Source organism: Hydra viridissima, unplaced genomic scaffold (assembly GCF_058129835.1).
Source record: "Hydra viridissima isolate aposymbiotic clone 2 unplaced genomic scaffold, HvirCarnegie_v1 scaffold_14, whole genome shotgun sequence".
Taxonomy (NCBI): domain Eukaryota; kingdom Metazoa; phylum Cnidaria; class Hydrozoa; order Anthoathecata; family Hydridae; genus Hydra; species Hydra viridissima.
Genome location: NW_028324313.1, coordinates 8,962,870 through 8,978,954, shown reverse-complemented (window position 1 = coordinate 8,978,954; position 16,085 = coordinate 8,962,870). Strand labels below are relative to the sequence as shown.

General features: G+C 28.5%; 4 protein-coding genes across 7 annotated transcripts; all 4 read right to left on the bottom strand.

The window, feature by feature from the left end:
* Positions 1-923: 923 nt before the first annotated feature.
* On the bottom strand, positions 924-3,261 carry LOC145181984 (uncharacterized). Its single transcript, XM_080057205.2, has 2 exons — positions 3,030-3,261; positions 924-2,822 (listed from the first exon to the last, which is right to left on the bottom strand). The coding sequence occupies exons 1-2, from the start codon at positions 3,136-3,138 to the stop codon at positions 1,072-1,074; spliced, it is 1,860 nt and encodes a 619-aa protein (XP_079913331.2). The 5' UTR covers positions 3,139-3,261; the 3' UTR covers positions 924-1,071.
* Positions 3,262-4,106: 845 nt separating this feature from the next.
* On the bottom strand, positions 4,107-6,795 carry LOC149879176 (uncharacterized). The gene has a single exon (XM_090072159.1). The coding sequence runs from the start codon at positions 6,685-6,687 to the stop codon at positions 5,965-5,967; it is 723 nt and encodes a 240-aa protein (XP_089928285.1). The 5' UTR covers positions 6,688-6,795; the 3' UTR covers positions 4,107-5,964.
* On the bottom strand, positions 4,111-5,928 carry LOC149879177 (uncharacterized). Its single transcript, XM_090071293.1, has 2 exons — positions 5,405-5,928; positions 4,111-5,356 (listed from the first exon to the last, which is right to left on the bottom strand). Exons 1-2 carry the CDS (start codon positions 5,926-5,928, stop codon positions 4,111-4,113), a joined length of 1,770 nt encoding a protein of 589 aa, XP_089927419.1.
* Positions 6,796-10,836: 4,041 nt separating the features above from the next.
* On the bottom strand, positions 10,837-14,635 carry LOC145181991 (RING finger protein 141-like). Of its 4 annotated transcripts, none has more exons than XM_090072156.1 (8): positions 14,222-14,604; positions 13,820-13,872; positions 13,519-13,543; positions 13,289-13,394; positions 12,921-13,109; positions 12,345-12,388; positions 12,086-12,196; positions 10,837-11,376 (listed from the first exon to the last, which is right to left on the bottom strand). In XM_090072156.1, exons 1-8 carry the CDS (start codon positions 14,251-14,253, stop codon positions 11,244-11,246), a joined length of 693 nt encoding a protein of 230 aa, XP_089928282.1. In that variant the 5' UTR covers positions 14,254-14,604; the 3' UTR covers positions 10,837-11,243. The 4 variants fall into 4 exon arrangements, with proteins under 4 accessions (XP_089928282.1, XP_089928283.1, XP_089928284.1 ...); XM_090072157.1 differs by lacking the exon at positions 14,222-14,604 and adding an exon at positions 14,616-14,635 and having other exon boundaries at positions 10,839-11,376; XM_090072158.1 differs by having other exon boundaries at positions 10,844-11,376; positions 14,116-14,245.
* Positions 14,636-16,085: the final 1,450 nt, after the last annotated feature.

Below are 16,085 nucleotides of genomic sequence, written 5' to 3'. Positions count from 1 at the left end.
AAGTTACTTTAGATGTTATTCAAAACATGAACGTTAAAGCTGTAAAATCTTTTTGCTGTTAAATCAAAGTCTTTTATTGGGATTGCTAAACATGCATTGGTGGGTATAAGTGACTAATTCTCTGCTAAGTCACTTACAGATATTTAGATTTCAATTATAAGTGAACGTGTGGAAAAGTGCTATTACTACAAGTTGAATATTCCCTAAAGAATATATAACATCATCGTATTCCCTAAAGAATAGACAACATCGTATTTTTGAAAAATAGTAACTACTAATGATACTCTAGGAAAAAAAAGTTTTAAAGCTCTCTTTCATTTTTGCTTTTCTGCTTTTAGCAGTGTAAATATTTTCTTAGAATATGTTTTACAAATAACCTTACAGCTTCTTAATTTAAAGGCTTTGAACAATGAATAACTCCCCGTGAAAACGATGAGAATTCCATTTTGGATAACTTGATCTACGGATCAAATGATTTAATTTTTTTCATTACCGTTTAAAGCGGCCTTAAAAGGGCTGTTCAAAAGTTTATTATCTTGTAATGAGTGCCCAGGATAACTTTTTCGTTGAGTTCTTCAACTATAGAAATTTTCAACAAATTAAAATAGGTATGGTTAAAATACTCGTTGAGATGATTTGGAATTAGCTGAGTTGATTTGGATCTACTCTAAAATTTTTAGCTATAACTAATTTTAATGTTTTTACTTATCAAGATGACGATGATCACCGTGACGGTTAGTGCTAAAAAAATTTTTAATTCAAAACAAGTGTATAAATCCATGAGTTAAAACATAACGCTATAAGTTCAATTGCCGAAAAATGCCTCAAGTTTTACGCCGTTTTTAATTCCGTATTTATAGTTATTAATTACCTGTCTGTTTATCATGTCTATTGTCCAAACTTAGTTTTTATTGTGTTAAAGGTTTTTTTTTTTGTTCTATCATTTTAATAATCCTAATGTACAATTAAAAACGGATTTAAACGGGTTTATATTATCTAATTATCTCTATCTCATTTTCTAACCATCAACTTGTGTGAGATTCCAACCCTACTTATTTAAGATTCTTGTTATCAATTTATCAGTGCTTTTTCTCCCACTTGATGTAAATGATGGTTTACGGAGTTTTCCAGATCTTGTATGATGGCGTGTGATTTAATAGATAACATGGTATTTACACATGACGGAGAATTCATCATTTGATAGTTTTCTCGTAAAAGGTTTTCTGGTTTTTCTTGTTTTAATGTCTCGTTTTTCACATAAATATGGGGGGTGATATCCTCGTCAGAATTTAAACGTTTGCGAGAATGTTTGGTTAATTGCTTCGATAACTTTTCAGGTCGAGTAATGGAGTCAAGTTCTTTTTCCGTTGTATGTGTATGCATATGTTTCTTACGATCGCTTGAGTTCGTAAATCGACGAGAACAGCTTGAGTACTCGCATATGAAAGGGCGTTCTCCTGAGTGAACGCGTTTATGAATTTTCAGATTCTCTGATCGAGCAAATCTTTTTCCGCAAGACGGAAAATGGCAAAGAAAAGGCCTTTCTCCTGTATGCACGCGAATGTGATTCACAAGTTTATATCGAGCTCTAAAAGGTTTCATGCTGCGTAAGCAATCCTTCCAGAAACAATAATAGTACTGCTCGTTTGAATTACCTGTCGAATTGTTCAAGCTGTTTAAATGCATATCGCTTATGTGATAAACTATTTCAGAAATAGTCTCAAATTGCCTGTTACAGACTTCCTCTATTTCAGGTTTGGAACAGGTGGATCGATTTATAATCCAAAAGCAAGGGGGTGGTCGACGTCTAAAGTAATCAATTTGGCTTAGCTCAGAAATATAAGAAGCCTGACTCCCAGCAAATGTAACAGCAGGTGGTAATGGGACAATCTGTGGTGAGAGTAAAGGTGCTGGAAGAGGAACAAACGGGTATAAATGACTCGGAGAAAAAAACAAGGGTGCTCGTAAAAAATGTGGACTAATAATAGCATGAGAGTTCAAAAAACCATCACTTGGTAGATTCCACGTTATAGATTGAGGAAGTCCAGGAATTTCATTGTTTTTTGCAACCTTTTCTCTACTCTTATCAGATGAATTTTTTTCAGAATATGCCTCGCTTTCATTCACAACCATGCTTGTTTGATCGCACATATTGACAACACTCGTATTGGAGCGTCGTTCATCAAAAGAATAAGTATTTTCTCCGTTAAAATTAGTTGACTGAAATTCTTGTAAAAAATATGTTTTTGGTACTTCATTTTGTCTTAAATTACTTTCCTGAGTCCTCTCAAGGAAATAGTCAATAGAAAACCCATTCTCTTGTATTGCTTCTTGTTCTTTGAAATTAGCAATTTCTGAAACTGGCATAACACCGGTAACAAGTTGGTCTCTGCTCAAACTTTCCTCAAACGCGTTCGATTTTTTGTCTTCTATTTTCTCAGCACATACATTCCTCTTCAAAGCGAAGGCGTCTATATCACGTGACGTAGCGATGGTAGTAAATATGCCTGTTGGTAATGGTTTATTTTCGCGCTTATTTTGGAGTTTTGAGGTATAATCAATTTCTTCTTCTTGCAAAAGATTACTTGATGCTTGACACATCGATTGGAGAGAACTTGTAACATTTTTACCCTTGTCATCATTAGACAACCTTTCGGTGTCACATGTTTTTTGTGATGTAATACGATTTTCCGAATCTGTTGTTAAGTTCGAAGTAGATGTGCAAAACTCGACTCCAATTGTAGAATTTCTTTCACTATCAACATTAGGCTGACATAATGAAGTTGTGTGAACGGCCTTTTTGCTTTTGCTGTTCTTGAGTTCTAATAAAATACTTAAAGACATGAATCTTAATGATGTGAATCTTATATATGAATTTTGAATACATTTTGTAACAAGCTAAAACATTTTCAATTTTCTTTTGAAGACCAAAAACATTTTAAATTAGATAAACTTTTTAAAAATTAAAGAACTAAATAAAGAGATATAAGGGCTGAAACAACCGTACAACGAAAATATGACTAATTTACCTTCATCTGATGCATCTTTGGGGTGTTTTTCCACGTCTCCACGTTCGTTTAATTGGAATCGAACTTCGTCTGCGTTTCCCGCTAACTTATCAGAACGAGAGCAACTCATAAGAATGCAGATCTTATTGTTTTATTGCAACAGAAAAACCCAGCGTACAAAAGTTTTTCTTTTGTTTAGAAGTTATTTTCTCTTGTAGTACACACGCAGTTTTGGCTATGTCATACTGTGCGAACTTTTGGACGTTTCACGTTTCAAAATTTTTATTCAAAACATAATACAACAGCGAAAAACAAACATGCTTGATGACGACTTTAAGAAAACCAGAACAATAGGTCTTTACCGACAGCACAAAAACTCAACTGGTGGTAAACAGAAATTCAAACACAAAGTAAACAAACCGAAAAAAAGTTGACGGTCAGAAAAAAAATCTTCTAATCTTCGTTTTCAATTCAATATGGGGATCATTATTCCTCTTAGTATGAGGCAGCATATTGTGCATTTCTCCACCACTTTAATGTTTTTTCGTACGGTAAAATAGTTTCCGGCTAAATAGTCTTATTTCTAGTGTCTTCAAGTGTTGACATTTATCAAACATAGCAAAATGGCAAAGATTCAGAAGTGATCAGCCATGGCCTACTTTATACACGGCCGGATATGTTGCATAAATAGGCCGAAAATTAGAAGGCCAGTTTTTCAGTATTTTAAGTTTTTGTGTTTTAAAATGTAAAATAGTTTTAAAAGTAATGCTTAACGTTTCCTAAGTTTAAAGTTTATTAAGTATTCCTTATTCAAAATTTTTTAGGTTAATTCATCTGTGTTAAATATTTTATTAGAAATTAAATTATCAAATATTAAGTAAAAACTATATTTTACAGTTCATTTCAAATATATAATTTTTAACATTTAAAATATAACAGATGCATTTATAAAATAGCATTTGGAGTTGAGATATTAACGATATTGAATTTATAAACAAATTTGTAGTTAAAACAATTTATTTGTATAAATATATATATATATATATATATATATATATATATATATATATATATATATATATATATATATTCACTACATTTCTTATTTTCTCTTTTCTCTTTGTCTCCTTTTGAAAGATAATACAGTATCTTTGTGTTTACTCCCACTTACAATATTTTGTTCATTATTATAAAAAATATTTATTACTGTTCTATTAACAAGAGAAAGTCCCCACTCAAAATGACTATCACAAAGAAATTTTTGGTTCAAATTATACTCATATAAAATATTTTCGCTAACTTTTCTGATCTCAAGAGTTTCCAATGTAAGTAGACTTTGTTTCACTGCATCAAGCATAGCAAAGCAACTAATAACATGACTTGCAATTAACTTTGAGGGAGTTAAGAGACCTCCTCTGGATACTAGGTCAATATTTTCTGTATCTATGTCAACGACATCACTTTTTAGCAATAAAGTACACAATTCACATTTCAATTTTTTAAGTAACTTTCTGCATATATATCCAGCAATAAAAATTGTAACCTCTTTACTGTCTTCATCTAACTCACTTTCCTGAATTTCATTATTAAAAAGTTCTGAAATTGAATTCAGATTCACATCTGAATGAAAAGGTTTTAAATCCAGTTTCCAAAAGTCAAAGTTCTCTTTTAATAACGATCTCATTTGCAAAATTTTCTCAGAAGTAGTTACTTCACGTAATCCAACTAGAAACCTGCCACCACTCATTTGACGATACTTTGAAAAATGTCGCTCTAATGGATCACTTTGGAAACGTGAGGTTAGAACATAATTATATCCTTCAAATAGAAGATCTTCAATTAGACTAGAAGTACTTTGCAATGTTATTACTAGTGCATTAGAAGTCTGAGTTGTGAGACAATATCTTTCAGTGGAACTGTACTGTAAATTTTGCCACTCTTGAACCCAGTGAGCAAGTGCACGTAAAAATTGTGGCTTACCATCCCCCATAACAGCTGCATTTCCTTTAACATTATTAGAGTATTTCATTTTTGAGTTGGATACTACCCACCATAAATTAAAGAGTTTTAAAAATTTTGATGCTGAGTATTCATTAGGAAAATAATTTTGAATTGCAGCTGAAGTTGTTTCATGGAATATATTTAATGCCAAGTTGACATCTTGTTTATTGTTACCTGGATATAGAGTCTTTTCCCCTAATTTATATGCCTTTCTTAAGTTTGCTGAAAGAGTTTTGTCTTTTTCATGTACTATATGAAGCAAAGCCCAAGAGATATCCCCTGCAGACACTTTCATATTAAAACTGTAATCAGTGACCTGAAATGGTGGGAAAATAAACTTTTTAGTACTAATCAAATTATTTCTTAAGTTTTTAAGCAAATGAACAATATCATACATCAGATAAACTTTATGATCATTATAAGTGATAAAGAAATTTTCTTCTGGCTTATCAGACCCATAAATGCTAAGCAATTTTGAATAAGCTGAGACATTTGTTGGATGGTTGTCTGCAATCAATACTCGAATGTTAAAACCTGCAGATCTTAATGTATTTAAACTTTCCTCTATTTCATTTTTAATGAAATCTCCAGTGATATTAGTCTCTGGGATGGCTTTAATTACATAAGGTATTGATTTCTTGAGGCCAACAATCATAAAGACAATTACTCCTTTGTAGAGATTACCCTCTTTATCTTGTCCAGTTAATCTACCACTGTGGTATTCACAAGATTGCTGCAGATACATTTCATCAAAAAGAATAACACAATCATTGCTTATTTTGTCCTCATTTAACAATAACTTTAATGATTTTATTGAATCAATTCCACCTGATACTAACTTCTTTAATAGTGACTTTGACGGTAAAGGAAGTTGTTCCAGAAGATGCGAATAAGCCTGAGATGATGAATATCTTTGCATTAGTGCAAAACGTAACACTTTTGAAGAATATGGAGGTCAACCTTTATATTTAAAAAAGGTTAGTTTTGAAAGTTCATTAACTAAATAATAGGAATTTCCTTCAACAAGGTTGTGCATATAAGACACCAAATTATCTAAAATAGATAAACTTGTGAGTTTACAATTGTTGATAGTTCTAAACCAATGAGGAAGTGGAAGTGGACAACTTTTATAATGCAGTTTTACATGCAAATTGTTATCAACACTTATTGATTCAATAAAAGGAGTGGAGTCTACAAAAAACAAACGATAATATAAAACAAAACTTTCATATCTTTGAAAACTAAATCCATTTGGAGAGTTAGATTCATGAAGCATATCAATGTTTTTTATTTTATCCATTTCTTGAAATGTATGAATTTCATCTGGGATAGTAGAATCTCGTTTAGTTGGTGGTTTACGAAAGTTAAAAACTTTAGGCATTACAGAAGATGGAATACAAGTTTCTTCAGAATAAATAGATGGAACAGGTTTTAACTCGTGTTTTAAAGTAACTCGTTTTCCATATTTTAAATATTTTTCTTCAAAATGATCCATGCAAATAACTGAATGTTTGCTTGGTTTCCAATCTTTTCTGTTTACAAATTTAATCCATTTTTCTTCTAAATTAGTATCTTTGGGAAAACTAAAAACAGCTTTACTTGGATAAAGAGAACTAGGTTCACTTTTTTTAAATTTATAGCCAGTTCGACAATTAACCACAGCGCATTTATTTACCATATTTCTCACAACTAATTTGGAAACTTGATCAACACGACGTTCTTGCCAAAAAAAACAATGAAAAACTGGCCTTCTAATTTTCGGCCTATTTATGCAACATATCCGGCCGTGTATAAAGTAGGCCATGGATCAGCTAAATAGGGTTAGGGCAATTTTGATCTGATTTTTATACTTAGTTGCACTGAATTAATTTGTAAATAATACAGCGTACAATTTTTTTGTTAATTATTTTGAAAATTTTTAAACTTATAAACGTTTTTATTTTGACTAAAAGAATATTCTTATTGAGTTTTCCAAAACGAACGTTGTATTTGATGAGTTTTAATCGGGAAATTTATTATCGGGGGTTCTTATATATCTTTTTATATTTATTATCTTATTTTTATCGGGGGTTCTTATATATTTTTTTATATTCATTATCTTATTTTTATCGGGGATTCTTATATATCTTTGTTATCGGGATATGTTATATATATTTATTACCGAAATATCTTATACATTAGTTAAATTTATACACCAAGGTAAAGATTGATTACGCTTCATTTAGTATTTACTAATGACAAAGTACGAACAAACTTCTTAAAAGTTTTAATTATTTTTGAATGTTTTCGAATTACTAATAAATAAAGATTTAATTGTCTTTTTTTTTAATCAAATCTTGAGTCAAATACTTAAGTGATTGGATATATGTTATCTTCTGTGTTATTTTAATGTTAATGTCATTTTTCCAAATTTAATATCAATTTGCTCACCATAATGCCTTGCGGCAATTTGCAGAATTTAAAACGTTAAGTATTAAGGTGTTTGATGTTAAATTTAATGCAAGCATAAATATAAAGCATAAATAAAACCAAAAATTGTAAACAGAAAACTTTATGTAAAAGTTATGAAGCAGCATCAAAATGCGCTCAAACGTTTTTTATAAGGTTTTGATACGGCATTAATAGTTGAACCATTAAGTTTTAATCAACAAATAGATTAACATTACGCCAAAAACGATGTCGTTTGAAATTGGAAACAATAAACAAGAATAATTTAAATGTTTGATAACCAACATTTATTTGAGTTTAATTAAAGGCCGAAAAAATTGAGTATTTATTTAAAAAAGTAGAAAAATATAACAAACTATTCCAAGTGAACAATGCGCTAAATAATGTTGCTTCTTATTTCGTAATTTTCATTCGTAATTTTCATTAATATTCATTTGTCTATTTTGTAAATATTTCTTTGAGTTGTTCTTATCGCTTTGCATGTTTTCTGAAACGCCAAATATTATTGGCTACATCCAATTAAATTAATCTACACTAACGAATCTAATATTTTTTTTGCACTGATGAACAGATGTGTGGCAAAATAAACCTTTATTCCTCTTGGGTTAGTGAAACCAAGATTATCTATCGAATAAGCTGTTGGGCCAACCTGGAGTAATAACGTTGGCCCAATAATAATGGCTTAATAAATAAACAAATGTTCAGGCAGCATTCTTTTTATTAAAAAAAAAAGAAAAAAAAAAGAAAAAAGGCTGCATAATTAAATTTTTGAAAAAAGGAATCACAAATTTATTTTTGACAAAAAAATTTGAAAACTACAAAAAAACAGTATCTATATGTTTCATTATTCATAATATTTTATCATTCGCAGGGAGGACACGTATTTACAACAACATGTTGGTCCTTAGCTCTAAAATCTCCTAAAAAGACATAAAAACAATGAAACTTTATTCAACCTCCTTGAAGATTGCGATTATTTTTAAGTCTACACACGACCACCATTTATTGTCTTTAAAATTCAACGCCTTAAACATAGAATTAAGATTTTTCTGAGATTCTCACGTTTTTACTAAGTGTCCTCAGATACTGAAGGTATTATGCTGCAATTGGATACCAGATCTGCTTTTAAACACCTTTAAGAAGAAGGGAGCGCGTCTGGGATTTTGTTTTTTCTGACACCGATGCACAGTGACTCAGTTGATCAAAAACGATAAAAACTCAACGAAATTTGATAAACTTCGTAAATAAACATATTATATGTTGAAATAATAATTTTTTAGGTCAAAGAATTCAAATTCGTCAATAAAAATGTTTACTACGTGCACCTTTGATGCGTACATTGCGCGCAAAAACCTTCATGCACGCGTTAGGTTTGATTATAACCGTAAATAATAATTTTAGATAAAATGTTAAAATGTCAAAAAATTGAACATTTTGATGTTTGTAAAACAATGGTTTTTAAAGGATGTTGATACGTAGAAACAAAACTTAATTTCGGATTTTTTATGTTTATTGCATTAATCTACATTGCAATCATTTTAATAACTTTTAATAACCAATATGGCTACTTTAATTGGTCAGAAAATCTACTTGAAGCAACTCATATTATTTTTCTATTAGTGTATCATAAATTCTACCACATTGTGTTAGTTTTTTCTTCACCTTTGAAATAAATATAGTTAAAGTAACCTTTACTTTAAGTTTTCTTCGCTAAGTTCTTCAGGTTTTTTCATTTCGTGAAGTAAATTCTTCAATAATCGTCATTTATGAAACTTGTATATTACATGAAATACTAAAGTTGTTAAGAAAAGCTATTTTAAATGATGTACTTATTGAGTAGTAAATCATAATTCAAAGTTGACAATAAACATTTTAAAAAACTTCTAAGGTGCATGTAATGATAAAATTATCTTTCTTAAAACTATATTTGATATATTAAAACAATATATACAAGTAAAATACTCAAATTTAAGTTATAAACCAGGACAATAAATTTTCTTTCGAAATTTATAAATTGTGTCCCGTATATCATCGTCTCGTCTCATCTCGAATCAAAAAATAACAAGGCGCAGATGCTTATTTTAATATAATAAAATGGTGGTAAAAAATGGCGGAAAACAAGGTTTTTATGGATTCATTGACATTTGTATTTCTTCAATAACTCTCTACAACTCACCAGTCCCTATTTGCTCTACAAGGAAAAATGTTTACTAAATGAAAAAAAAACGTACCCTCTTGGAATTCGGTGGAATATTTTTTTTAGCTGGTATTTAAACCAAAAAAATATGTATATATTTTATTTTATTTTAAAAAATTTTTTAATTAGAAAAAAAAAATCAGATTTTCTTTTCTTTTTTTAAAATGTATTTGAAATATATTGAGTGGAAAGATCATCTGAAAATTAAATACAGACTTTTAGGTTTGAGTCTCCATTTTCATTAAGTAAAAATCTCTTGTTTTTCAAATGACTTTGAAAATAACTAACTTTTTTAACTCCTCTTAACTTTAAAATGTAGAAAATAAGTTTTATGAAAAAAATGTTTTTACTTTTTAAGTAAAAAATTATTGTAATTTAATATTATAAAAAAGGGCATTTTATTTACACAAAAAAGCTGACGGGGTTTATTGCCATTTTATTGTTTTAAGCCACTGTGTGTTATGGAACCAGGAACATTAAAAAAACAACTTTATAAGATAAAATATTGATCGTAAAACCGCACACACACGCAAAAAAAAAAAAAAAAAAAAACACACCAAAGAAAATTTATCCTAACAGGGATGGAGGTTTCTGTCAACTTAGTTGCAATATTTGTAAATTAAACTGCTTTCAGAAAAACCACAACTAAATTAATAAAGAAATTTAGAAAAAAGTGTATTCATGCATAAATGAAAAATGAAAATTCTTCCCCGTTTAAGTAAAAGCTAATATAAAAGTAAAATTTCTTTTGCACTTCGATTTTATGTAAAGTATTTGCATTTTTTACAAACCAACGAGTTTCTTTCTATCCAAAACCTATTTCTAAAATTTTCATCGATTGTTTAACCGACCGTATTTATAAAAGAAATATTTTGGAACAATTTTATTTTCTTCATTTTTCGATGTTTTCCACCAATGGAAATTTTCCAGTGAAAAATTTGTAACAAGTACCTTCCTCGCCACATTTTCTACACAAACTCTGGAAATCCAGGAAAAAGCAAATGTCCCCCACCTTACCTTAAGTATGGGGGTGTTCCACGAGTGAGGGTCTCGTGACAATTAAAACAAGTGCAAACTCGATAGAAATCTTTTTAAATAAAGCATTACCATTAAATTGCACTAAAAAAACAAACAGATAGAAGAAATGCTACGGAGTAAAAAAGTCAACGTTACTGATAAAAATTGCTACGGAGTAAACAAGTCAACTGATAAACACAATTTTCCTTTGAGATTTTTCTTTTCAATATAAACACATTTTTAAGAAACTTTTTAAAAAATATTTACAAACAAGATATTTAAGCAATTGATATATATATATATATACACATAAAAGCAGCCTCCTTAATAGCGATAGGTTATTTATTACCCTATTCTTGTCAATATGCTCTAAAAATCTTAAATTTTAAAATCGAATGAAATTTTTTTTCTCTTGCGAAGCAAGATAACAAAGTAACAAGAGAAGGAAAAAAAGAAGAACCCTTTACTAAAAGTATACAACCAAAATTTTATAAAAAATTTTATTTTAAATAATTTTATTAAAACTAAATTTCTTTTCAACATTTGTTAAATATATAGATTCTACCATCATGTCAGGATCCGGTTGCCAAAGCAACCAAATTTTTATTCATCTCATTGGTACTTGGAATATCAATAAATTCCCAGAACTCATCAGCACTAAAAATGAGCTCTCTGCATGTGGGGCAAGACTGTGCACCTTGATTCCTTTAAAAAAATTATAGAGCTTATTAAAAAAAAAAAAAAAAACATTAAAAAAAAAAAATGTATAAAAGATTTTGAAGAAAACCAAAATCTGAGATCAAGATTTAGAAAAAAGATTCAAAAAAATGGAAATCCAGCCATTTAATAAGAATGTTGATAAAATTTAAGAAGACTGAACATAAACCAAACAACACTTGATAGATAAACTAAAGGAACGATTTGTAGTAACGCTGTAAACTTTAACTTTAAGCATTTTTAAAATACTTTTAAAAGATATGTGCATTGGAAACTTTCTAAACAACAACAAATAATTTGTGAGCTTATTTTATTTCCTCCTGAAGTTTTGCTATTGTTAAAAAGGTTTCATTTAAAATAATTAACTTTCTGATTGTAGCATTCCAATGATCGAAATTTATGCTAGGAATTGCTTTAAAGTTGTTTTTTTTTCCAGTAACTATCACTAAAACTTCATTAACTATTACATAAAAAGATTTTCCTTTTTTTAAAAAATTGTTCTAAAAAAATAGAAAAAAAAAAAAGAAAAAAAAAAAAAAAAGAAAAAAAAAAAAAGGTAATGATGTTGCAAATATATTATCCATAAAAAAACATCTATGTTTCCATTATGACTTGGATTGATTAATATGCTAAAATATATATTTTACTCAGGACCAACACTTTTAAAAGATATTAAAAATATTAAATTATATTTTACCATTTACTAATACATTTGGCACAAAAGCTGTGTGCACACTTAAGGGAAACTTCCACCTTGTTGTCCATGCAAATTTGGCATTCATCAGTATTTGCACTAACATCAGATACTCTGAAAAATAGATCAGTAAATGATAACCTCAATTATATTTTCCTAAAAAGTCTCTGAAATATTTTAAAAGGAAATATTCAATAAATGTAATGCAAAACCCTGTTTTTAAAATACGAAAAACATTAACAATAATGAACCCCAAAAATACCTTTTCAAAACAGCAGAAACTGTAAAATTTTCTGGAAAATCAACCTAATGTTAAAATAAATCAGACTGTTATTATTGTTGTTTAAAAATCAGCCTGATAAACAATTTAAAGAAAAAAATAAATTCCTTCATAAAAGATTTTTGGAACTATAAACTACTAGCTACATTACAAAAAAAAAGTTTCACAGATCAATCTAACACTTATAAAAAATATTAAATATATTTGACTCTGCAACACATTTTTCACATTCCATAAATTTTTCATTAAAGAAAATAATTGCCTCCAATGATTAGAAACTAAATGCCTTTTAAATTAATTTTTTATCAATTCACAATAAACTGCTTTCCAAGCTCATTAAGGTGTGACAGATACATGATATTTTAAATAAATGAATAAATAAAAAAACCTAAATGAAATAAAAACTAAAAAGAGATTTTAATTTAAAAAAGTTAAATTAAACCTTAATAAGCATAGTCTGAACTGTTATATAAATCCACACCCTCTTTTTCTCTCTTATTGCTTATTTAGTAAATTCATATTATTTTGAACAAATTGACTTTGGGTAGAAATGCTTACTATATCACGCTGAGATATTACATTAACTGGCTCCTCGTCCTCCACATCAGAGTGATTTACAATTTCAAAACCATCACATAGTAAGCTGCATTTTAGTTGTATTTCACAAAGTAAAGAAGCACGGAGTTTCCAGAACTGATGCAAATTCAAAATACGTGCAACTTTCACTGTCTCATCTTCAACATTGACCTGCATGAATTTTTTAATCAATAAAATTTTCTAATCTTTCTTATTTATATTATTATATCAGTTGCATATTGCAGAAGCAATTTGGTTTTTAATAATTAATATTATTAAAAATATATGAAGCCATTGATAAGTGATAGCTCATTAAGATTAGTTTTTAAATCTTAGAAATAAAAAAATACCTTAAAACAATATATTTTCAAAAAAGCTTTCCAAAGAAGATTCCCTTCATTTGATCGCAATCCAAACAAAACCCTTTCATTACCATCAATGCAACAGTTTCTCAAACTAAAAGAAGTCAACTGACAATGGATATTGATTCAAAATTAAACATTTTCAAACAGCTAAAAAAAAAATGTTAACAAAATGCAGCTCAAATCATTAAAAATTTTCAGTGAATAATTCTACTTACATTGAATTCAGAGTGGCAATCATTTCTAAAATAAGTATTAGTTTTTTATTTTCATAATTAGAAATAAAATTGTAATTATTAGTTTTTGATTTTCATAACTAAAAATAATATTATATTAACTTAAGCTTGACTGAGTACATCTTATAAAATAATGACAGAATAAGGACATAAAACCTACTTATTTAATATTTTAATATGATAAACTTCCTGTTTATCATATCAAAATATTAAAACTAAAATAAATTTTTACATAAATGTAAATGTACATGACTACTAGTTGTACTATATGTAATATATATACCTCTAACTTCAGGATAGCTTATCAATGCAACATCTTTAACTGCAACAGCTTCTCTAGAAAAATGTGATATATCACGTTTTAATTCAACTTGAACATATCTCAGGTCATCTTTTATTCGCTGGGGTATTTTTGCACAAATCTCTTTAGAAATGTCTTGACCCATACATACAAAGAAAGATTTTTTTTGTACTTTATTTATAAAATAATAACTAAAAGAAAAAACTATACAAATTTCATTTTTATACATCTATATTTTAGGCAATATATTTATGCATGTCACAAATAAATATATACACCTTATTGCATTAGTTATACACAACTCTCATCTATTGTACAATGTAATTTGAATATGATGTGATAGATTCACATCAAGATCTATTCTGCAATATCACATTTATTTACTTTTCTTGCTTGATCACATTTTTACCACTCATCAACTTTGATTTATTTGTTGCACTTCTGTGTGCTTTTAATAAAATTCATACTTTCCTGATAAATAGCACTAATGTATCTTGCTGTAAAATAATATTGATCTGGAGGTGATGAAATATCTATCAGACCAACATCATCTTCAATTCTCTTAATCTGGGTGTACTTTTTAGTTGAAAAAAAAAAAACAACAAAGTTTTCAATCTATCTTTATTTAACCAATACCAATTACATAAACTCCAAACTAAATATTATTCAATTATTCTAAACATTTCTTGAGCGGCAAAATTATAAAATGAATGGTAAGGATGTTTCTTAATATTTGAAGATATTTTTTCACATAACTATTTAGGTTATACATCCTTACATCATTGAGTGATTAGCTCTAACGAAATCTAATTTTGTTTCATCGAAACTACTACGAAAGGTTATTTGCTTGCTACGCAGAAGTTCATATCGAGGCCTAATATCAGTTATTAAATTTCTTAGTATAATCGGCTTTTCTGCTGAAAGTATGAAAGCAGCTGACAGATCTAACGTCACGTCACTTTTTTTTATAGGCTTTTTTCTTTATCAAGGAGATGATATTCAAAGAGCAAATCAATTAAAGCGATAAGAAACAGTATGTCTGGAAACGAGCAATAAACTTAAAACTTTTGATACAATTGGTTTCAAAATTTTTCTTTAAAATGATCAATCAAGCTGAGATTGCCGATCCTGCACAAAATTATATTGAACATTTTTTTATATCTTTGACTGAATTTTAACAACGCCTGGCAAAATAAATTAACTAAACCTTTTTTAAAATAACCTCAGAATCACAAGGTTTTCTATTTTTAAATAAAACTTTTATTCATTATAAAAGCAGAAAAATCTGCGGAGAAGCCACATCCAGCTTGATATAATTGCTTGAAAACTTTAACTATGCGATTCTTGAATGAAATCTCCACAACGCAATTCTTGAAAAGAATTTCTGGCATTTAATAATTACAATTGTTTTCGTTTTGTTAATGTGGTTAATTTTCCAATTTGAAGGCGTATAATCGTTCATCAATGTTCGCGAGGGTCACATTTCTTACTAGTTTTAAACCTTTTAATTCAAATTTTTTTTGAAAAACTTTCATGTATGAACAGTGAAAAAAATTTTTTAAGTAAATTGCTTAGAAAATAGGAGTGAGTAAAAATTATTATCTAGTAGTGATTTAAACTCTAAAATGCTCTACTAGTTGTAAACTAGAGCATGATAATTTTGACAGATAACTGAGACGGCATAACTAGCAGAATCTGGTAAGTTTTAAGTCACTTATATCAGACAAGTTTTATACAAATGGTGCGTCGCAATTTATTTTCTAAAGCTTGATACTGTCACAAAACGTGAAATTCGTAGAAATACGCTTTTTGAGGAAATATTGCATTTACGATGAAAAAGATATTAAACTAATTTTTTAAATTTTTTTAAAGTTTGATTAAAAGTTCTTTGCTCAAGTAATTATTTGTTTCGTAACTATTTTACTTTAATTCTTTTTTTTGTTTTGTTTTGTTTTGTTAAGCATGAAAATAATATTAAATAAAATATCATAAATGATAGCTACAGTTGTTAAAGCAGTCAGTAGCTAAATCTAAAAACCAGAAAATATTTTTGCAAGAAATGTGAAAAATACAAACTTATTCCAAAATCATTACGTATCAACAGCCCTGTTTGTATAAAAAACGATGCTAAAAAGCGTGTATGAAATGAAATTAAAAACGTCCAACAAAATCTTAAACTTCCTCTTGCTGAAACAGACTACAAAAAAGTTGAACAAGTCACTGAAAAAGCTCGCGAAATAATAGGCCG